This window comes from Schistocerca cancellata, chromosome 2 (assembly GCF_023864275.1).
Source record: "Schistocerca cancellata isolate TAMUIC-IGC-003103 chromosome 2, iqSchCanc2.1, whole genome shotgun sequence".
NCBI classification, from domain to species: Eukaryota; Metazoa; Arthropoda; class Insecta; order Orthoptera; family Acrididae; genus Schistocerca; species Schistocerca cancellata.
This window is the reverse complement of record NC_064627.1, coordinates 225988392-226012951: the sequence shown is the minus strand read 5'-3', so window position 1 is coordinate 226012951 and position 24560 is coordinate 225988392. Positions and strand designations below refer to the sequence as shown.

The 24560-nt window shown below is 41.7% G+C and overlaps 1 protein-coding gene across 1 annotated transcript in view; it reads left to right on the top strand.

Moving 5' to 3' along the window:
• The window catches only part of LOC126144686 (farnesol dehydrogenase-like), a 57304-nt gene extending 34322 nt beyond the window's left edge, over window positions 1-22982 (top strand). Inside the window, exons 4-6 of the mRNA XM_049915505.1 lie at window positions 1203-1332; window positions 14802-14948; window positions 22561-22982. Coding sequence (XP_049771462.1) covers window positions 1203-1332; window positions 14802-14948; window positions 22561-22599 — 316 coding nt within the window. The 3' untranslated portion in view covers window positions 22600-22982. The remainder of the gene's footprint in view (window positions 1-1202; window positions 1333-14801; window positions 14949-22560) is intronic.
• The last annotated feature ends 1578 nt before the right edge of the window (window positions 22983-24560 follow it).

The following is a 24560-nucleotide window of genomic DNA, read 5'->3' as shown; positions in this document are numbered from 1 at the left end:
TGAAAGGTTTTAAAAAATGTTGCTATTAAGGCAGATTTGAAGTTAGACCTACAAAAATTGGTATTTGGTTACCCAGTCAGAAATATCCTTGTTTCACCATCTTTGGAAATTGAATCCTCTGAGGTGGAGGACGGATCAAACATTTTATGAAATTATTTAATTATGAAAGCGTTTTCAAAGTTAAATCCACGAAAAATTGTATTTGCGTTCTCCATAAGTGATGAAAACGTATCACTATTTTTTGGAAGTTTGAGCCCTATGTGGGTGAAAGATGACTTTTAAGAGAACATTTAGTTATAGTAAATTTTTACAGCAAAATCAACGTAAATTGGTATTCTGGGCTAGATATAAAGAAATATTTGTTAAAAACATTAGCTTCTGTGGAAATATCTCCTTAAGAACGCAGAATAACAACCTTGGACTCCAGTTGCCAGAAACGCTGTATCAGAAATATATTTGGAAAACATGAGTCTATGGCTTTAATTATCATGAAAAGTTAAGGTGTAGCAATTTATAACAAAGATCTGTGCGGACTGTAAAGTTCTAGGTGAGCGAAGTACCGGGTGCTAAGCCAGTATGTAATATAGGTTGGTGGGGGACGGGGGCGTTAAGACAGCAAAAACAGCGTATTATCAAACAAGGAAGGGGGGGGGGGGCAGGGAAGAGTGATAGTCGTAAGGCACAGAAATCTTCCTTCCGCCATGTTTTTATGCTGCCATCGTATCTAAAACTTTAGTTGATACTAAAGCTCTAGAATGAAGTCTTCCGGGGGCTGCGCGAGAAAGACTACATTTGAAACTTCCTGGCAGATTAAAACTGTGTGCCCGACCGAGACTCGAACTCGGCACCTGTACCTTTCGCGCGCAAGGTTCGCAGAAGAGCTTCTGTAAAGTTTGGAAGGTAGAAAACGAGATACTGGCAGAAGTAAATCTGTTAGTACCGGGCGTGAGTCGTGCTTCAGTAGCTCAGTTGGTAGAGCACTTGCCCGCGAAAGGTAAAGGTGCCGAGTTAGTCTCGGTCTGGCACACAGTTTTAATCTGCCAGGAAGTTTCATGTCAGCTCACACTCCGCTGCAGAGTGAAAATCTCATTCTGAAGACTACATTTGTTGATAAGATAGAACTGTGTACCCACTTGTAACAATGCGACAATACGTGCAGCCTATTTTGGCCGACCTACTTACCCATCTTCCGGCTTTTTCAGCTTGGCTGCTCACTCTCCGCCGTACAACAGCGACCTGGCGATGTATTACGCAAGCAAACACGCCGTCAATACGCTGCTGGAAGGCTTACGCAAAGATCTGGTCGCCAGGGGCAGCAAGATACGCGTTGGGGTAAGCTTGCTGCACCTGCTGCTACGGCTCCTTGCAGTTACTCTTGGTTGTTTACGTTCTGTGCTAAGTGCTTAGTCTTGTTTTCATATTCTGGTGGTAGCGCCAGTTGAGTGTACCGTTTTTTGATAGCAAGCTGACTTTGCTTACTGATAATAGTTGAGTAGGCTAGTTGCATGTGAAAGCTAAACACTTCCGCTTCCTAGCCCGTGCCTCTTTGGGTGCAATTCATGCTACTCTTCTCCATATTTACTGGGCCTTGATCTCATCCAGACTGCTCTAGCATTGCCAGGTTTATGGCCCAGTGGGGTCTTCAGCTTGGAAAGTGTTATTCCCAGGTCATCATTGTGGAGTTTGTCTAGCCATTGATGCCTTCCATACGAGTCCTATAGACATTATCCTTGCTGAATTGGTGTCGAAAGTCTTCAATTCTGAGATGTGGCAGTTCTGATGATACCAACTCTTGGTATCGTATGTATCCCATACTTTCTACAAATGCAGTGTGTCAACCTCCTGATATTCATCCTCTGATGGGATTACCAGTTGGAATGCACCTCACTGCGCTCTGCTAAGATCGTAGCCACTTTTCCCTGGAATGTGCTGATAATGTTTTCTCCTGCACATCACCTTGATTGGCGCCCAATTCACACATTAGGACTGATCCATTTTGAGGTCCTAAGGTCTCACCCTCAGGATCTTTCAGTGTCGGTTATGTTCTGTTCTTAAATAGTTTCAGCGTACTGCAATCTCTTAAGCTGACAGCTCTAAACACCCCCCCCCCCCCCAGGGGGTCCACAACTCTTTTGTGGATACGTGCGTAGCGAGCACGGGACCCCGAGCTAATGTGGCCTTCCTTCCTTTCCGGGCTGCATACCTTCCCATTCCGCATCCTTCCCCATCCCTATCTTCGCCCCTCCTCCCCTCACCTCTGGCTCTTTCCTTCCCTTTCTCCCTATCTGGGAGTATGGTTTGTGCCTACGTCCGGAGACGGACGCTCGTAAATGTACTGCATTCTTTGCCTTCTTTGCTTTTATGTCTTCTTCCTTCCTTTGTCCTTCTGTCTTCTTCCTTCCTTTGTCCTTCTCTTTTCCTTACCTCTTCTCTTTCCCTTTTCTCCGCTGCGGCGTTTGAGACCTCTCTTCCTTCCTTTCCCTTTCTCTTTCTTCCTCCCTGTGCGTGTCTGAAGGCCGACCCACGCCCTTCGTGCGTAGCCGGTGACGGGGTAACGCGTAATTCCCCGCCCCGGGTAGACAGGTAGGACACGTACGTACCCCCTGGTAACGGCCAGGCCCAGGGAGGGGTGATTACCCGAGCTGATACCTTCCGAAAATGCCGATTGGTCCCTCCGTCCGTTTGTCGGGAGGTGTGACCTGAGGTGTGAACAATCGCCTAAGGCGGGAGTGCCCTCAGAGAGGGCCCCCACAAGGGAGGAGCGCGCCATCGGAGACGCCGGTAATCATGGGGGATTCTTCCGCAATGGTTTCCTCACCTTCCACTAAGTCTGCTCACAAACGTAAGTATACTGAGTCTCAGCCACAGACGATTCTTCCATCGCTGCCACAGTTCCTTGTTGTTTCTCGGTCTGATGAAGGTCACGACTTCTCTTGGTCAACCCTTTCATTATTCAGAAAGGTGTCGACGCAATAGCAGGTCCTGTAAAGTCTTGTTCCAAATTACGGAATGGCACCCTGTTGTTAGAAACACACAGTGCCCTCCAGGCACAAAAATTGCTGCGTACTTCTCTGCTCCACACCTTCCCTGTCCTGGTGGAACCGCACCGTACCTTAAATTCCTCGCGTGGAGTCGTTTATACACGCTCCCTCGATGGATTGTCTGACGAAGAAATTCAGCACTATCTGTCTGACCAGGGCGTAACGGCAGTTCATAGAGTAATGAAACGGGTTGACACGAACATCATTCCAACCCGCACTGTCTTCTTGACATTTGACACAGTTCAACTCCCATCGAAAATCAACGCAGGCTATGAGATAATTTCCGTTCGCCCTTACGTCCCAAACCCTACGCGTTGCTATCGATGTCAGCGGTTCAATCACACCAGCCAGTCCTGTTCCAATCCAGCCAAATGTGTTACGTGTGGCAAGGATGCCCATGAGGGTGCTTGTCCACCTCCATCCCCTCGCTGCATCAACTGTATGGGTGACCACGCTGCTTCCTCTCGAGATTGCCCCGTTTTTAAGGACGAGAAGCTCATCCAGGAAATAAGGGTGAAGGAAAAGGTGTCGACCTTTGCTGCTCGAAAATTATTCGCCAGTCGCAAGCCCACCGTGCCTCAGACAGGAAAATAAAGCACTGTCCTTGCTTCTCCTCGGCCAACAAAGGAGGCGGCCACGCAGACTTGCGACCTCACCTTTAGTACCACGGTCGTCAGATCGGCCAGCGCAAAGATCGCTCGTTCAACCTCACCACTTTCGCCTGCCCACTCTGTAGCTCACCCTTCGTCGGGTTCTGCTACATCTCGAGCCCAAAAGTCGGACGCCAAGTCTTCGAAAAAAGAGCATACTCGTGAAGAGTTTTTACGTACCGCAACTTCACAACCATCGGTTCCTTCTTCATCTAAACCACATTCTTCCAAGAAGGCTACAAAGAAACCCAGTTCCTCTCCTTCTCCGCCAAGGCGTGCCCCCTCTACAGCACCACCTGGCGGAAATCGCCCTCGGCCATCTTCTGTGTCGCCGAGGCGCACTGCTGGTGGCCGGTCAACCGGCCGATCGCTGGTGGCAGGGACTGCTCCTGACCAACCTATGGATCAGGATCTTCTGCCTTCGGCTGAATGCCATTCCATGCTGTCGGTTGCTAGCTCCGAGCAGTCTTTGAGTTGACAGCAACTTTGGTCACATTCCTCCATTTTCCTTTCACCCCATGTCCATTATCCACTGGAATATCCGCGGCATTCGAGCCAATCGGGATGAATTGTCGGTCCTCTTACGCTCCTACTCGCCGGTCATCTTCTGTCTTCAGGAAACAAAGCTGCGTCCCCATGACCGCTTTGTTCTCCCTCACTTTCAGTCCGTCCGATATGACCTCCCCTCTGTTGAAGGCACTCCAGCCCATGGAGGACTCATGATTCTTCTCCATGATACTCTCCATTATCACCCAATCCCCTTAAACACTTCCTTCCAAGCTGTCGCCGTCCGTCTTTCCCTTTCTGGATACACGTTCTCTCTTTGTACTGTATACATTCCATCATCCACACCAATGGCACGAGCTGATCTCCTTCATCTTCTTGGTCAGCTTCCACCCCCCTATTTGCTGGTTGGGGACTTCAATGCCCACCACCCGCTTTGGGGATCTCCTCATCCTTGTCCACGTGGCTCTCTATTGCTAGACGTCTTCCACCAAGCGGATCTAGTTTGCCTCAACACTGGGGTCCCCACATTTTTGTCTGCCTCCACGACAAATTTATCTCATTTGGACCTTGCGGTCGGTACTGTTCCGCTAGCTCGGCGCTTCGAATGGTTCGCCCTTGATGACACACACTCGAGTGACCACTTTCCATGTGTCCTTAGACTGCAGTCTCCACTGCCATATATGCGCTCGCGACGCTGGAAATTTGCCCAAGCCGATTGGACACTTTTTTCGTCTCTCGCGACATTCGATGACCGTCGCTTTCCCAGCGTCGACGATGAGGTCACACATATTACCGACGTTCTTACAGCTGCGGAACGTTCAATACCACGCACCTCCGAATTGCCCCGGCGCCCCCCAGTTCCTTGGTGGAACGAGGCATGCCGTGACGCACTACGTGAGCGGCGACGTGCTCTACGCAATTTCCGCCACCATCCTACTTTGGCCAACTGTGTCCGCTATAAGCAGCTCCGTGCGCGATGCCGTCGCGTCATCCGCGATAGCAAGAAGGCAAGCTGGAAATTCTTTATTAGCTCATTTAACACCTTCACTCCCTCCTCGGAAGTTTGGAGTCGGCTTCGACGGTTCTCAGGCGCGCCTAGTTTCTCCCCGGTCTCTGGGCTCACTGTCGCGCATGATACCTTAGTGGACCCCGTCGCAATTTGTAACTCATTGGGTCAGCACTTTGCTGAGATTTCGAGCTCTTCAAATTACCCGCCAGCGTTTCTCCCGAAGAAACGTGCAGCAGAAGTGCGACATCTTGCTTTCTCCTCTCCAAATCACGAAAGCTACAATACTGTTTTCTCCATGCGGGAACTCCAACATGCCCTCTCTTCTTCTCGCTCCTCCGCCCCAGGACCGGATGGAATTCATGTCCAGATGTTGCTGCATTTATCAACCCATAGTCTGCGTTACCTCCTTCGCCCTTATAATCGAATTTGGACCGACAGTACCTTTCCCAGACGGTGGCGGGAAGCTATTGTCGTTCCCGTTCCGAAACCTGGAAAGGACAAACATCTCCCCTCTAGCTATCGACCCATTTCTCTCACGAGTAGTGTCTGTAAGGTTTTGGAGCGTATGGTGAATTACCGTTTAGCTTGGTGGCTGGAATCCCGCAGTCCTTTAACACCTGCCCAATGCGGATTCCGAAAGCATCGTTCTGCAGTTGACCATCTTGTTGCTCTCTCCACTTACATCATGAACAATTTTCTCCGGAAACGCCAAACGGTAGCAATATTTTTTGATCTAGAGCGCGCATACGATACCTGTTGGAGGACAGGCATCCTCCGCACACTGTTCTCTTGGGGCTTTCGAGGCCGGCTGCCCCTTTTTCTTCGCGAATTTATGGCAGAGCGCACATTTAGGGTGCGGGTGAACACTACTCTCTCCCGTACTTTCTCCCAAGAAAACGGGGTACCCCAGGGTTCCGTGCTGAGTGTTGTACTGTTTGCCATCGCCATAAATCCAATTATGGATTGTCTCCTTCCTGATGTCTCGGGCTCCCTCTTTGTGGACGATTTTGCGATCTACTACAGCGCTCAACGGACCAGCCTTCTTGAACGACGTCTTCAAGGATGTCTCGATCGCCTCCACTCGTGGAGCATCGAAACTGGCTTCCGTTTCTCACCCAGTAAGACCGTTTGTGTCAATTTTTGGCGACGTAAGGAGTTTCTTCCGCCCTCCTTACATCTAGGTCCTGTCAACCTTCCGTTTTCAGACGTCGCTAAATTCTTGGGTCTTATGTTTGACAGAAAACTATGCTGGTCCTCCCACGTTTCCTATCTTTCGGCTCGCTGTCTGTGATCGCTTAACACCCTCCGTGTCCTGAATGGTACCTCCTGGGGAGCGGACCGAGTGGTCCTTCTCCGCCTCTATCGCGCCTTAGTGCGCTCGAAATTGGATTATGGAAGCATAGTCTACTCCTCTGCTCGGCCGTCTATTCTTCGGCGTCTCGATTCTATCCACCACCGTGGATTACGTTTAGTGTCTGGAGCTTTTTACACTAGCCCTGTGGAAAGCCTTTATGCTGAGACTGCTGAACCTCCGCTGTCCAATCGGCGAGCAGTCCTCCTGAGTCGTTATGCTAGCCATCTGTCTTCCATGCCTGCTAATCCAGCCCACGACCTTTTTTTCGACGCCTCCTTTGATGTAGGGTATGCAGGCCGCTCCTCCTCCCTACTACCCCCGGGAGTCCGCTTCCGTCAACTGCTCCATTCTCTTTCCTTCCGCTTTCCTAAAACCTTCTTGACAACTTGGGGTACAGCACCGCCTTGGCTCCGTCCCCGGATCTGCCTGCTCCGTGACCTTTGTCAATTTCCCAAGGATGGTACCCCTACACTTATTTATCGTCGGGCATTTGCTGCTCTATGTGCACAAATGACGGACGCCACATTTATTTACACCGACGGCTCGAAAACAGTTAGGTGTAGGGAGTGCCTATATTGTTGGCGACACCCCAAATCGCTTTCGGCTTCCCGACCAATGTTCGGTTTATACTGCGGAGCTTTACGCTGTTCTCCAGGCTGTCCACTACATCCGCCGCCATCAGCGGATACAGTACGTTATCTGCTCAGATTCTCTCAGCTCTCTCCTCAGTCTCCAAGCTCTTTACCCTGTGCACCCTCTGGTCCACCGGATTCAGGACTGTCTGCGCTTGCTCCACCTGGGGGGCGTCTCGGTGGCGTTCCTCTGGCTCCCGGGACACGCTGGTATCTGTGGGAATGAGGCGACCGATATAGCGGCCAAGGCTGCAGTCTCTCTTCCTCGGCCAGCTATTCATTCGCTTCCCTTCACCGATATACGGAGCGGTTTATGTCGCCAAGTTGCTCATTTATGGCATGCGCATTGGTCAACACTTCCCCGTAATAAATTGCGGGAAGTGAAAGCCCTTCCTTGCGCTTGGACCTCTTCCTCCCGAACGCGTCGTCGGGAGGAGGTAATTTTAGCTAGACTCCGGATAGGGCACTGTCGTTTTAGCCATCGAAATCTTTTAAGCGGCGATCCTCCCCCACTCTGTCCCCACTGCTCTCAGCTGTGGACGGTAAGACACCTTTTAATTGAATACCCCTATTTTAATCCGTTACGCTCCCGTCTACAGCTATCGCCTGATTTATCGTCGATTTTAGCAGATGACACGCGCTCAGCCGACCGCGTTCTCCAGTTTATTAGTGACAGTGAAATGACGTCAGTCATTTGAAGCTTTTTTTTGGGGACAACCACCCCCTTTCTGTAGCAGATTTTTAAGCTTTCTTCTATTTTTAGTTTCTCCAATTTTCTGACTTTGTTCCCATTGCTGCTGGTTTTCAATTTCGGTTTTTTACTGTCTTAAGTCACGGGCTGGGCGCTAATGACCATAGAAGTTTTGCGCCCTAAAACCACAAACCAAAACAAAAGCTCTAAAACCATGGATAAGCTGGGATAGTCTTTCATGATTCCTGCTTGCCAGGAACACCCTTTGATGCCAGGAACTTAGTGTTTTTACAGAGGCGCTAATAGTGGTTAACAGAGCCTTCCACTTTATTAAACAGGCTTCCCTTTACTTTGGTTTAATTTTAATATGTAGTGACCCAGTGAGCAGTCTTCAGGCTGTAGATAGACGTTACTTTAGGCAACCTGTGGTCTGTTATACGTCACCCTCTTGGTGAACTTGGTCATAATGATTGCTTGGTTGTGTTTACCTGTGTTGCAAGTCATGTGGATATCCCATGGAATGAACTAGCAGAATATTTGGCTTTGCCAATTCCAGGTGCAGATTTGCAGGACTATAAAGGAGGCTACTGCTATATGGTGCTCTTCCTTCTGTTCCTCCTAGAAGGAAAGAAGGAATAAACTGTCCTATGTTACCTCTGCATTGGTCGTACCGGGCTAAGCTATAAAGTTACTTTATGTAATAAGCCACTGTAGTGCAGTTGTGAAGCTTCTTGTTCTGTCCCTCCATGCTAAGCATGGCCATCTGAATTATTTGCCTCAAAGGTTGGCAGAAGATTGATGGACAGTTGATCTGTTTCTCAGTTTTCACTGGGAAAGTGGTTATTTCCAGATAAAAGGCTGTAAGCTACCTTCGGTGCTTGACAGGGGTGAGGTGGTTGGGGTTGGGGCAGCTCCCATTGCATACTGGGTCTGGGGGATGCCTGACCCTACCTCCTTGACCACTTTGTCATCTTTCTGTTAGTCTATTTTAATTGCTTTTAGATGTAGTTTCTTTCTGCTGCATCCTATTTTCTATTTTAGACGTACCTCTCAGTTGAATAATGTGCTCTTTAATGCCTTGACTACACTGGTGCAGGGGTGGGACAGCTGTGGGTGGGGAGATGGAAGATGTCTATTTTTTTAGACTGTGTGCTGTAATAAGAGTCAACTGTTAGAGGAAAAATTGTTGAAATGCCTGTGAGACCTCTGTGTACCTGTGGAGCCATGTGAATGGTCGCCAGCATTGATTAGCAATGCACTGCAGAGATGAGAACATGGATATGAAAAGTAAGCATTTTAGCAATCATCATGTCATCACTTCCTCAAGAAGTCAGTTGATGAGTTAGAGAAGATAGAAATGTCGCTGACAAGGGAATGTCCCCCAAACCTAGCAGCCAAAACCAGATAACAATTATCAGAGAATCGGTTCAAGCCACCCCATTATTCATATGAAAAATTTTATGTTGCATACAGTAAATGTTATAATGTTAATGAATCTAGAGTATCAAAGTGTTGGCTGCCAACAAATTGATAGTATTTGACAGATATGGCCACCAGACTGACAGGTGTCATGAATTTGACTATTTTGCAAAAACTAAAAATTTACTTCAAACAATATGCAGTAAGAGTACTTAGGGTCACGTTTCCAAAAATGGAAGTTCCTGTGTATCTTTAGTTTTTTCCCTATTTGTCAAGATGGTGCAAATTTGGAGCTTCAATGAATTAATCAAAACACAGTGGAAAGGCAAACAGTGCCTACTTTACGAGAGTACCAGTAAGTATATATTTGGTGTATCCATATGCAGTAATAAGTCAAATGTCACAAGCTGTACATTCCACTGTGATTTAATAACTTCATTGAAATGCCACATCTGCATTCCAGCAATGAATAATGGAAGAAAGTAAGACACTGCAATTTTTGTTTTGAGAAATGACTCTGCAAGGACTGTATATCTCAATATTAACTATTTTACACAAGTGATTAGCTTTGTGGCCGATAGCTCATTTGACTCTAGTGAGTCCGCTGGTTAGATTATCTGATATGCTATAGTTTTCGTAAGTGTTTTGCAGTTCTTAAATGGGTTACCTTCAAAAATAGGTTTTACACAGGTGCAGTTTTTCAAATAATTGACATTGATGGAACACACACAAATCCCTGCATATCGAAATTTTTATTCTGGTTTGGCTGTTCATACTAGTGTCATCTTCTACAATAGAAGTTGCACAAAATTTGCTATAGAATATAGTTAACTGCTAGTTATCAAGAAGCTTCGGAGATTTTGAAGAAAATTTTTTGGAAATATTGTTAAGAGGTGTAAGCTAGTATGTCATTATGATTTCAGATTATAAGGCCAAAGTGTGGAATAGCACCATTTGGAGTCATCAAAACAGAGTAAGGACAGTGTAGTGTTCTGGAAAAGTTACGGGCAGCATCTCCTGGGACGCAGTGTGTTGCATTCTGATAGGTTTCCTTTAATCTGGCCTGACTGTAAGTGCTCTCCACTCCATTCACTTTCAAACCCTGTTGGGCTTTGTGATGAAATCTCTGGGAAGATACTTGTGCAGTGGAACAGTACTGTGGATAAAATTTGTATAGTTGGGTATGTAAGCATTCCATTTTGTCCTTATAGTCTAAATCTGTCACTCTACGATCAAAATCTTTGTTTCTGTGGAGAAACAGCTGGAGGGTGTACAGAAAGTGAGGCCAGTCTTTTCCTGCAGCCAGAATGGATTTCTACCACAAGGAGTTCCAAATTTACAAAATGGGAGGGGGAGGAGAGGGAATGTGAGCAGCAAAGTGAAAGTTGTACTGAAAATTGACAGAATTCTGTAAAGTGTCTAAAAAATAAAAATATGCATAACAATGGGTTACTCAATACTTTCAATGATCCTTGTACATTTGTTGGCACTTTCTCTTATAATGATTTGTGCAGATTTGAGACTTTTCAGCTGAACACGTTATTTTCCTAATATTTAGAGTTTCCAAACAACTTTCACTGCATAGTGCATAGGTCAGTTTCCTGCTGTTGGTAATTTAAACTGTGAATTGATTGGCTGGACTGTATCTTGTTGCCTTAAGTAGTTAGTGTTGAGAACCCATTCATGAAGCTTTGTCCATATTAGACTGTAATTTGTGACAAGAGGCAAACCAATTGGCATCGGTTACCATACTTCATGTAAGGCCTCCATCTCTGTTAATAAAATTGCCTCACAATCTAGTCTGCCCCTTTACTACACCAACCCAGAAGTATGTTGGGTACATCGTTATGCCAGTATCTTCAGTGTTAATTTCACGCACAGCTCTGATAAAAAGATGAGGGCTCATTCTGTTCAGTTGTGTGTTTAGTCTGAATTATTACAAAAGGGGAGGGAGAGAACTTTCCTATTGTCCTGTATCAAGCTGTCTTCCCACCCCATTCACAGATGGAGTGTGGGAAGAATGGCTGTTGGTACATTTCTTGAAGAGCTGTTTTTTGTCTAATTCTATTTGTAAGAGACCTACAGGATAGATAATGCTTCTTCATGAAGTCCTGATCCAGAACTCCCCAATTCTTGATAGGCAGAAGTTGGTAGACTTTGGCCCACTAATATTTTGTGCTTTGTCATTGTAAACACTGGTGCCATAACAATACAGTACCTGTGTGTACTAAAGTGGTGTTGTCACATGCCAAACACATTAAGCACATGTGCATACATGTGCACAATGTGGCAAGAGAGGCACTTGCACTACCTTGGAACATGGTCACAGTTCTTACATTCATTGCAAAATTCTCACAAATTTACAGCAGTGATTGTCTGCAATTGTACCAAACTGCAGATTTAACACAGCATAGCATGATAGGAACAGTAACTTTAGTAATGATGATATGTCTTTGGTTTTTTGGTTGTTACAATGCCCATGGGAAACTTTGCAGATTACTTGGTACGATGACAATTTTAGCACTCTTCTGTTGTCAAAATAGTCACAAAACTTTACAGATTTGTACTGAAATAGTGTCCTCAGGGTCTTGATCACTTCCTTTGATATGATTTGATGTGATTTTTTTATTGGTCCAGTTTTATCATATAACACAAATTGTACAATTGATATTGGACAGGTCAAAGATAAGCTACAATAATACATAGTATTAGCAAATAAAATTAGGTACCTACTACAATTAATTTTGTTACCTATTCAGAAATTCTGACAGAATAGAAACAGTGCTCTATTAGAAATGCCTTTAGTTTAGCTTTAAATATTGGATGAGTAGTATTTATTTCCTCTGGTATCTTATTGTGTATTATTACACCATTGTTAATTATGCACCTCTGATATGTGGTTGTTCTGTGATATTTTTGATGTATATTTGATTCCCTTCTGGTACTATAGTTGTGTACACTTTTGTTCTGTAGCAGTTTGCCTGTTTTCAGGAGGTAGTCCCTAGTGAACAAGATAGTGTCATAAATGAATAAACTTGGAACATTTAGGACACCAAGCTCAGTAAAATGGGATTTACAGGCCTCCATCTTTTTAAGGCCACAAATTATTCTTAAAGCTCTTTTTTGCATTCTAAAAACCTTTACACTGTGAGTTGAGTATCCCCAGAAAATGATCCCATGTCTGATTGAGTGGAACTGTGCATAGTATGCCTGCAGTACTGTTTTGTTTGTTGTAGCCTTTAAAATTCTTAGGCCATAGCACACAGATGATAGCTTTCTACACAAGTTATTTATATGTGTGTTTTTTTGGGCTTGAATAGACATTTGATTAGCTGGAGGAATTAAATGAAAATCGACACACTTTTTTCAGTATTTATAATGAGTTTGTTTTTTGTGAACCACTCAGTCTTTTCATAGAACTTTCTGCTGTGCACTGCAAAGTTTCTGGACTGGATCCAGTGAGCAATATGCTGGTGTCATCGGCAAACAGGATAGTTTTGTGGGACTCACATATTCAACTAAGTCGTCCACATAAATCGAGAATAGTGGACCTAAGATTGAGCCCTGTGGTACACCCAATTTTATTGGCAATTCCCTGGAAAGAAACAAGTTGTTTCTTGTTGTATTCATTTTGCTCAATTCATACTGAGCTACAGAAAGGGACCAAACAAATGCCTTGACTTAAAGATTCCTAGCATAAAGGGGACACCTATCAATCATTTGAACATAGTTCTTTAAGAATGAAAAGTTTTCACAGTAAATGAATTAGTTATATTGAAAGTGGCAGTTTTAGAATCTTGCCCCCCTCTTACAAAAATTTCTGCAGACTGCCATGCATATTTGTAGAACCAGCAGCATGTTACAAAAGCATGACCCCTGCACCATCTCTTCAATGCACAGCTGTACATGTGTTGGGAGTCAGTTTCTTAAAGTGTTTAAGCAGGTTTTTCATAAGTCTGGCAGGTTTCTACCAGTGGCTGACATTTAAAATTTGTCACCTCCTCTCCAGTCAGAGATCACATCTGCTACCCTTTCCTGTACATCCTTGCTGTCATCTGTTAGACATGACATACAGTAGCTTGCACACACTTTCAGAAGTAACCTAGTACAGACCATAGAAGCTGCAGTTTCTCAATGTCTTATTGCTGAGTTGTAGCCTGCCATTTGCTTTAACAGTAGTAAAGCCTATGTGGCTGTTCCACTCTGTATGTCCACACACTGTTCCACATAAACATTGACATGAATGGTTCCAGTAGTCCTGTAGTCAAAGGATACCTCTGTCTACTCAGGAAAAGGTTATTTTGTTAAAAGTAGCTTATAATGTTTGACTTAGGATATATTCTAAGGCTACCATAAATATAGTACCTAGTGGTAGTTATATAAGTCAGACTTCACTTTTTTAGATGTTTGTGTCCCAGTTTCCTGTTATCTTAGATCATCTCTCTGGTCAAAGGTTCTGAGGTGGATTATGGTTAACATTGGTGCTAACTCAGTGTGAACGGAAATGGGCAGAATCTCCACTGGATCCTGGGATTTATTGAACTTCACTTATGTTAATGATTTTCCTGTATAAATAGTGCTGATTATGATCACTTGTCTAAGTAGTTTCATGGGCATTAAATGGTGGCAACGTTCTTAGACTTCCATTTGTGAAAGAATATTTGAAGACCAAATTCAATGTCTGTCTTGTTTTTGCTCCTTTTTTGTGCTTCTCATTCCCACAAAACTGGACACTGGTTTTTCTGCTTCTGACATTAATATGAAAATAACAAACGTTTCTTGGGATTTTGTACAGGTAAAGATATTTTGCTGTAGCAGTTTTTTAGGCTTCACACATTGCTTGGCTAACAGCAGAATGTTTAAATTGTGTGAGTTCAAGCTTTTTTCTTTTTCTCTACATGTTCACTATCTGAATCACATGGTTCTAGTACCTTTGAGAAATAACCCTGACATTAGCAAAACTATCAGATGTTTCTCCTGTTTACTTTCCCAGCCCTGTGTAGCTTCGTACCTATTGCTGCTTCAACTGGTTCAGTATCCCTGACTGGTCACTGCTTGATTATCTTCAAAAAGTTCAGATGTGTTCATTGCCAACACTTCTCCCCATGATGGAAAAAATATACCTAGAGTGCCAAACACTGCTCCTTCTAGGTAATTTTCAGAGAAAGCCTTTATAATTTTTGAAGAATACAATGAGCAACCTTCTTCACTTGAAGACAGAGGATAAAAGCAGAAAAACATGGTAAAAATATCTCTACTACACTGAAAACTTGAAAATGTAGATTGTTTTGCTGACAATGCTACAGATTAAAAATTTGTTTTGCTGACAATGCTACAGATTAAAAATTTGTTTTGCTGACAATGCTACAGATTAAAAATTTGTTTTGCTGACAATGCTACAGATTAAAAATTTGTTTTGCTGACAATGCTACAGATTAAGAATAATTAAATTTTTTGTCTTTCATTAGTGGAGTAAAATAGCCAAATTTAATTTGCAGGCAGTTTCTCCTGGGCTGGCGAAGACAGAAATTTTCTCTCATTCCAAGAAAATAACACCAGACATCTTCGACATAGCACCTTGCCTTGAAGCAGAGGATGTTGCAAATGCTGTAGTTTACATGTTGTCTCAACATCCACGTGTACAGGTAAAAGCTAGCAATGTTACTTGTAGCTTGCTATCACTGTACTAACCTATCTGCCACAAACTCTTTTAATTTTAATAAAGTCAATGTTCTTGGTGCCTTAGCATATTGGGCATTAAATATGAGCACAAGAAACATTAACTATGATTAACATAAAGCTGTGTATTGTGAATGATCTATGGTGATAAACAAAATTTGTATGCAATAAACATTTGAAATATTAATCTCTAATAGCAGTGCTGTGTTATGTTTGGAGACATTTGTCATTCATTTGTCATTCATTTTGTCTGTCTACTACAATGCAGTCGCATCAGACATTTGACTTACTTTGTGATATTGTACTCATCCACCTCTTAAACATATCACCTGTACTTGTTTTGATGTAATATGAAACACATGGGCCTGAAAAAGCATAATGGCCACCCTAGTGTCATGGAGGGAGAATTGCGTATTTATATAGGTTGTATACATGGAAGAAGCCTGGAAATACTAGAAGGTATCAGATTATATAATGGTAAGACAGAGATTTAGGAACCAGGTTTTAAATTGTAAGACATTTCCAGGGGCAGATGTAGATTCTGACCACAATCTATTATGAACTGCAGATTAAAACTGAAGAAACTGCAAAAAGGTGGAAATTTAAGGAGATGGGACCTGGATAAACTGAAAGAACCAGAGGTTGTACAGAGTTTCAGGGAGAGCATAAGGGAACAATTGACAGGAATGGGGGAAAGAAATACAGTAGAAGAAGAATGGGTAGCTTTGAGGGATGAAGTAGTTAAGGCAGCAGAGGATCAAGTAGGTAAAAAGATGAGGGCTAGTAGAAATCCTTGGGTAACAGAAGAGATATTGAATTTAATTGATGAAAGGAGAAAATATAAAAAAAATGCTGTAAATGAAGCAGGCAAAAAGGAATACAAATGTCTCAAAAATGAGATCGACAGGAAGTGCAAAATGGCTAAGCAGGGATGGCTAGAGGACAAATGTAAGGATGTAGAGGCTTATTTCACTAGGGGTAAGATAGATACTGCCTACAGCAAAATTAAAGAGACCTTCGAAGAACAGAGAACCACTTTTATGAATATCAAAAGCTCAGATGGAAACCCAGTTCTAAGCAAAGAAGGGAAAGCAGAAAGGTGGAAAGAGTATATAGAGGGTCTATACAAGGGTGATGTACTTGAGGACAATATTATGGAAATGGAAGAGGATGTAGATGAAATGGGAGATACGATAATGCGTGAAGAGTTTGACAGAGCACTGAAAGACCTGAGTCGAAACAAGGCCCCAGGAGTAGACAACATTCCATTGGAACTACTGACGGCCTTGGGAGAGCCAGTCCAAAACTACCATCTGGTGATCAAGATGTAAGAGACTGGCGAAATACCATCAGACTTCAAGAAGAATATAATAATTCCAATCTCGAAGAAAGCAGGTGTTGACAAATGTGAAAATTACCGAACAATCAGTTTAATAAGTCACAGCTGCAAAATACTAACGCGGATTCTTTACAGACAAATGGAAAAACTAGAAGAAGCAGACCTCAGGATAGATCAGTTTGGATTCCGTAGAAATGTTGGGACACGTGAAGCAATACTGACCCTACGACTTACCTTAGAAGCTAGATTAAGGAAAGGCAAACCTACGTTTCTAGCATTTGTAGACTTAGAGAAAGCTTTTGACAATGTTGACTGGAATATGCTCTTTCAAATTCTGAAGGTGGCAGGGGTAAAATACAGGGAGCGAAAGGCTATTTACAATTTGTACAGAAACCAGATGGCAGTTATAAGAGTCGAGGGACATGAAAGGGAAGCAATGGTTGGGAAGGGAGTAAGACAGGGTTGTAGTCTCTCTCCGATGTTGTTCAATCTGTATATAGAGCAAGCAGTGAAGGAAACAAAAGAAAAATTCAGGGTAGGTATTAAAATCCATTGAGAAGAAATAAAAACTTTGTGGTTTGCCAAAGACATTGTAATTCTGTCAGACAGCAAAGGACTTGGAAGAGCAGTTGAATGGAATGGACAGTGTCTTGAAAGGATATAAGATGAACATCAACAAAAGGAAAATGAGGATAATGGAATGTAGTCAAATTAAGTCAGGTGATGCTGAGGGAATTAGATTAGGAAACGTCACTTGAAGTAGTAGAAGAGTTTTGCTATTTAGGGAGTAAAATAACTGATGGTCGAAGTAGAAATGATATAAAAATGTAGATTGGCAATGGGAAGGAAAGTGTTTCTGAAGAAGAGAAATTTGTTAACATCGAGTATAGATTTAAGTGTCAGGAAGTCGTTTCTGAAAGTATTTGTATGGAGTGTAGCCATGTATGGAAGTGAAACATGGATGATTAATAGTTTGGACAAGAAGAGAATAGAAGCATTTGAAATGTGGTGCTACAGAAGAATGATGAAGATAAGATGGGTATATCTCATCTCTTTCATCGAAGATGATTGATGGAAGAAACAAAGGTTGATTTCATAAAAATGAAACTCAAAACTGTGGATACACTGCTTATTATGCACCACACAGTACTGCTACCACTCCAGAATGGATACCTCCTACCTACAATGTAATCCATTGCACATTTTACAGATTTATACCTAGTATTTTGCTGTTAGGCTTGTAACATACCATGTTCAGCAGTTTGACACTGGCTGGTAGCATTAGAAGAAACATAAACTGAAGCTACAACCATATTGGAAATGTTTAAAAGCCAGATCTATCTAGCATTTTCAGTTGCAAGAATAGTGGTGAACAGCAAAACATCACCTGGCTTTCTGCTACAAATGACTCTTGTAAACTAGCTACCAGTCAATATGTGACACGGTCTGGTTTTCTTCCGCTGACACTGAATTGATAAGTTTCTGGATTTTGGAGCAGGAGAAGGGTTCACTATTTGAAAGTAGTATTTTCTCAAGAGGGGAGAAAGGGCAGCTGGCAGCTGTTGGCTATGCCTTGCTTTATTTCCTGATCAGTTGAGCAACTCTATTTGATGCACGATAGCAACGGTCATGTCAAGCAGTGCAGTCCTATAAAAGGTTTGCTTGAGGCACACAGCAAACACTACTGTGATGGCAGTATTGTACTGTGGAAAGCATCAGTCTAAGAATCTACAGACTTGGTTCTGATAGGGAAGACACAAGAAGTTATGTAAACTAGGTTAACACTAGTTCTCACCATAAGTTGCCATCATTGCTGAAGCCTCTAACAACTGATATGGTGTGCACCACCAGAGAAATGCCCAAAAAAGAAATCTACCTCTATAGCTATACTCTACATGCCACCTTAGTGTATGGCAGAGGATACTCCAGGTTCCACAGATTCCACATACTCACTTTCCTATTCCATTCACAGATGGAGTGTGAGAAGGATGACTATGAATACGGCTTCTCCATTTGTTTCACTTGGTCATTCTCAATCTAACAAGCCATCTTCCTCAATGCTAAGATCTGTGTGGAGGATGGGAGCATCAGTACTTCTGCCCACACAGGCTACCACCCATCAAAGGTATCTCCACTTCTACAGTTGCCACCCATTCCATAGCAAGCCTAACCACTTTTGGTCATTCTTTGTAGTGAAGAGCAGCCCCTCTCCAAATGTGATGGCTCTCTGAGGCTTTCACAGACAAAAATTACCCTTACAACTTTGTCCAGTTGTCCCTGTGCTGTCCTCAGACCACAAATTAGGATCACTGTATTCTAAGGACCTAATGTTACTCATTCACTCCCATGATGACCTTGCTGCAATCAGATCTGAACTATAGATAAAATTCACTACTTCTATATGAAATATAACACACCAGAGACAAACGACCAAAGTCTAATCACAAAAACTAGCAGTCTTGCATCCATGGACAGTGTGGCTCTAATTAGTCTTTTTGCTTAACCCTCTTTTGCCAGCAGTTTCATTCCACTGTATATGGAAACAAGTTGTTTGCAGTTTCAGCTCAATATAAAGAGAAAGAGTAACCTTTAACCACAAGAAGGGATTGAAAAATCAAAAATCATATTTCTGACCCTTGAAAATATTGTTGAATAGCTTCAATTCTGATCAATAACTTCAATGTAAATAAACATGATTATTGCTGTTGTACCAACTTTTAGTAAAATATGTAAAGGTACTACGTAAAAAGCTTGTCACATACAAAAATCAGTTCTTTTAAAAATTCTTATTTTTATTCTTTATATGGTTCATTTATTTCTTGCAAACAGTAATCAGATACAGCACAAAGAATGTACTGCTTATCTTTCTCGTTTCATCCTCCACGAGACTGACCCCTCTTTGATCATTTAAAACTTTAAATTTAATAACTCAGTGTTAGACAAAATCATGTGCATAATACTGCAAATGCTCTTACAGAACTAATCATCCAAATCAGGTAAAACCTTTATTACAACTGTCAATTTCTGGAAGCAGATAAATTCCTATTTGAATCCTTTAATACTTCATTCTGATGGTTCCTCATGACTCATTGCTTAGACCAATTTTTCTGATTTGGAGACGAATTAGGATCAAAGGTGGGCAAGGTAACAGATGATGAAGCATGTACCATGAATTTTTTAAAATTCAATTTTTACAAAACTTCACAACAGATATCATTATTGATAATGTAATATTTATATCAGCCTGCTTAGCTGAGTGGTAATGTGTTTGCAGGCCTGGATTAGATTGTTGGCTGGTTTAGATTTTCTCCACTCACGTACTGGGTGTTGTCCTCATTTCCTCACTGATGGACAAGTTGCACATTGTGGTGTCACCTGAAATAACACTTGCACCCAGTGGCTGAACTACCCTGGATGGGGTTTCCCAGCCAGCAACATCACACGATCATTTCATTTTTTACCTAACACTTATAAAATTCTTAAAGTATACTGAAATCAAAATACTTCGGAAGAGGCGCACATTATTTAAAAAGGGCTTTGATATACACTAAGGAAAATACATATATAAGGAACTGCATTCCTTCTTGTGGTCATAATTCAAATTCAACATACATTTCAAATTATTAGCTTTAAGTATTCACTTTGCACAATCAATAGTGCCTAGAGCACATAAAGGTAACTCCTTCAGAAAGTGCTAGAATGAGAGATCCAGTTAAATCTCAAATTTTAATATTAGCCTTCTAGGGCATTGCTTAAAGTATCTCGAACAATGTGGAGGATTAGACATACTAGCTTAGTAATTTATTCCTATCGTATCCAGACCAAGCATATTGGAGTGTCTTTTAAAGACTAAACTAGATGAATGCATGTTTCTGCAGCCTATAAATTCCTCACACTTCAGAGCATGACTAGTGTTGTACACCTACAAAGAAAAGACAAGTGTTTGTTTTGTAAAACAGTTTAAATTATAGCAATAAAATACTTTACAACCTGACACAATAGAAAAGTGTCCAGTCAAGCTGCACCTGAACATGTTGAAATTTTTAAACACACAGAAGATGGCCAAATACAGTTTAAGTGTTGTGCTTTGCTCTGAATGTGTCCCATTAAAGATTAACCGTTGTTATGCTGCGGAGCTCAGACCACCCCACAAAGGCCTTCCTGTTAAGAACAATCAATCTTGTTGGTAAGCTGCCATCTTCTCAATGGCCCAGGAACACTGAGAAACAATGGCAGGTTCTGCTGTGGGCAACTGTGAGAACAGCAGCCAGTTATCGTGCTCCATGCTAGTAACTGCTGAAGGACATCTCAAAGCAAGATTGTGATGTTTGGCACTCTAGACAATGACTAGTAGGGGTGTGAACCAGCATTGATCACTGATGGGTGACTTGCAAATTGAGATGACAAATATGGTACAATGGTAAATTCAGGTCCCTGAAGAACAGAGTACAGGGGTAATGGAACAAAACTGCTAAACAGAGGCAGCCTCAGGAAGTTGGAGAATCATAGGATCAGTCAGATAATTGTGAACTCATAATATTTTATCATCTGGAAGTCTCCATTGGGTCATTCAGTATTCACACTTTGGAACACAGATGTGGAAACCATTGAAAGAGCATGCTAAGCAATACATATGCTGTTCTACATAAAGTCTTCTGACTTTGCCTTCTAGCCCATTTTCTACTCCATTTAGTCTCTTCAGAATGAGATTTTCACTCTGCAGCAGTGTGCACCAATATGAAACTTCCTGACAGATTAAAATGTGTACTGGACCGAGACTCGAACTCAGGACTGGAGATGAGGTACTGGCAGAATTGAAGCTGTGAGGACGGGTCATGAGTTGTGCTTGGGTAGCTCAGTTAGTAGAGCACTTGGCCATGAAAGGCAAAGGTCCAGAGTTAGTCTCAGTCCAGCACACAGTTTTAATCTGTCAGTTTCATATCTCTTGTCTCTTTGGCACACACATTTTCTGTTCCATGTCATGTCTTTTTTTTAGTCCAATGCTTGAATCTCAAAGCCTCTGGCTTTGACTGTCTAATATTACATTGACATCCCCTCTGCAGTCTAATTTCTGCAGACAGTTGACTCCATGAGTGCATTAAGGGCCAGCAAGTGTATGCCCCAGTGAAGATGCCACCACCTTGGTGACCACTGATGGCATTCTATCTGGAGGGTGATTACGCAGGATGTGTGGAATGAGGATAAGCTGCTCTGAGCATAAACACCAGAGAGATGGATACTGAAGGTGAAAGCTTTTGGCTGTCCAAGAAAAACTATGAAATTTTTAAAACATACTATATGAACCCCCCCTAATGCAAATGTTGCTCATATGCAAATGTTGCTCATATGCAAATGTTGCTCATATGCAAATGTTGCTCATATGCAAATGTTGCTCATATGCAAATGTTGCTCATATGCAAATGTTGCTCATATGCAAATGTTGCTCATATGCAAATGTTGCTCATATGCAAATGTTGCTCATATGCAAATGTTGCTCATATGCAAATGTTGCTCATATGCAAATGTTGCTCATATGCAAATGTTGCTCATATGCAAATGTTGCTCATATGCAAATGTTGCTCATATGCAAATGTTGCTCATATGCAAATGTTGCTCATATGCAAATGTTGCTCATATGCAAATGTTGCTCATATGCAAATGTTGCTCATATGCAAATGTTGCTCATATGCAAATGTTGCTCATATGCAAATGTTGCTCATATGCAAATGTTGCTCATATGCAAATGTTGCTCATATGCAAATGTTGCTCATATGCAAATGTTGCTCATATGCAAATGTTGCTCATATGCAAATGTTGCTCATATGCAAATGTTGCTCATATGCAAATGTTGCTCATATGCAAATGTTGCTCATATGCAAATGTTGCTCATATGCAAATGTGGACCTAGTGAAAATGTTCTTGCTGGTGAGGGCAGCATATAAGACATGCAATAGCATTTGTCATTTGAAATTCCCCCGAATTCCTAGCCATCAAAGTTAATTTTAATCATGGTCTCTTTTAAAATGCTGCTGATTGCTTTATTACTTAAATTCAAATTATTACTGTCTCAGGGTGTATACTTTTTATTATGGCTGAAATGAAAATTTTTTCTTCTTTACTGTAGAGGAGATACTTTGGTTGAAGTAAATAGTTTAAGTTCTGGGATCCAATGTGGAATTTATTGCCTGTATTTCCTAGTAACTGCATTGGTGTCTTAAGTAAACTTCTTTCTGTTCCAGGTTCATGATATTATCCTTAATGCTACTGGTACACAATAGTTGAGGCAGCATCTCTTTTTGAAAATTTCCTTGGTAACAAAAGAAGCATAGTAAAGGAACTTTGGTCAACAAAATTATTTGTATCCTGTGCTTATTGTTTTGGCTATGTTAAAGACCTTAAGCTTTTTATCACTTCATCCCTGTCTGGCATCCTCACGGAAACACAAGTTATACTGTACCATGGAAAGTCTCAATGTACATGATACTTGGTAATTAAAATGATATCCTAGTTGTTCCCACTGTACTATAGAATTTACTAGAGTACATTGGTCCTGAGCACAACTTGTAATTTAAGTAATTAGTATGGACCAATGTCAAAAATGCCAGTGAAGTCAGGAACTGCTAACTACTGTAAATATACCATAAATTCTATTAATAAAATATTGTTACTACTTAAAAAGCATTTAAACCTTCATTTCTGTCATGGTTGACAGATGGTATAAACTGTGGCAATCTACTGGTACTGTCATTCATGAAGACAGAACATACTTAAATTTTTATAGGTTACCGTAACTAGATACAAAACAATCACAAGGAAGGAAGAAAGGAAGGTAGCAAGGAAAAGTTTAAAATGTTGTAGATAATAGGGACATAAAGGCTGGTATACTAGCTAGATTGGTTACAGCTGTACTTTTGGATTTAAAAATGTAACACTTTATCATTATTTCATAAAAACACTGAACTTTACTACCCTCTCTAGACAGTTACAAAACCAAACAGCCTATTTTGCAATCAGGGACTGGCATCAAAGTAAGTCACAACAGAGATGAAAGCTCAAGCTAACATACTGAGAACATTTAAATATACTGATGTGTAAACATCGCACAATTGCATGCAATCCCACCTCCATAACTATACCAGATGACTAAAACGGTAAGACAGAACAATCTGCATGAGTCACAATAGTGACTGCAACCTACTAGCCTCCAGACTTAGCTCCAGAAAACAAAGTAGATAACTCAGCCTCCAAGAAATGCAAATTAGCAATTGACTTCCATGACACACAGTATTTTCAATTGAACATTGATTACAAAGTGAGGAGAGGATACCCCTAAAAAGAAAAATGTATGTAGACAGTGTTCCACCCACGTGGTCTGTCATTCTGATATAGACAGGTACAGATGGAAATTAGTGATAGGAATCTGGACAAGAGAATCATTTACAGCCACAAAATACTGAGCAATACATGTTGAAGGGACACATGGCAAAGAACTTGAACTGTCACCCATCCAGTGATGTAATGCATCTGCTATAACTTTGCACAAGCCAGGATTTGCGAAAATCAAATACTAACACGCAGTCCTATATTGCATCCTTATTTGTTAGAATACAAAGGTACCTAGGCTAAGCTGATGCACTATGTGTACTTACAATGACTGCAAAAACCAATTACAGAAAAAAGTGCATGGAATTATGCCTTGAAGTGGAAAATAAAATCAGATATTATTCAGATAGTCAGGCACAGTTACTTAATGGATGTAGGTCATACTGGGCTGTTGTATATGTCTGTGAAAATTTAATAAATTGGAGAATAAAAAAGACCTCTGAACACATTGAAGTTGGAAAATAGTATATGCATCAATGAATTCATTTCAAAATTGGTATAATATTCCTCACCTTCACGATGGCTTTTTTTTATTATAACAAGGGAAATGCCTCACAGGGCCAACAAATTTGGCTCACATTTGGCAGGGAGCTTGTGTTCAACCTAAAAATAAAAGCCTCTAAGGGATTTTGTCTCGTCCACCCATTTTTGAGAAAATTAAACCTAAAATTCATTATGCACAATCAGCTCAAAATTAGCAACTCAACAGATAATTGAATACTGCATTTTTCATAAATCGTGGATCTGTAAATATTTACCTAGAAACTAAAAAAGAAATTTAACTAAGGTACTATTTATGTACCTAGAAGGCAAATGCTGATAAACAAGAGCCACTGTGATAGTGACAAAGGCATGT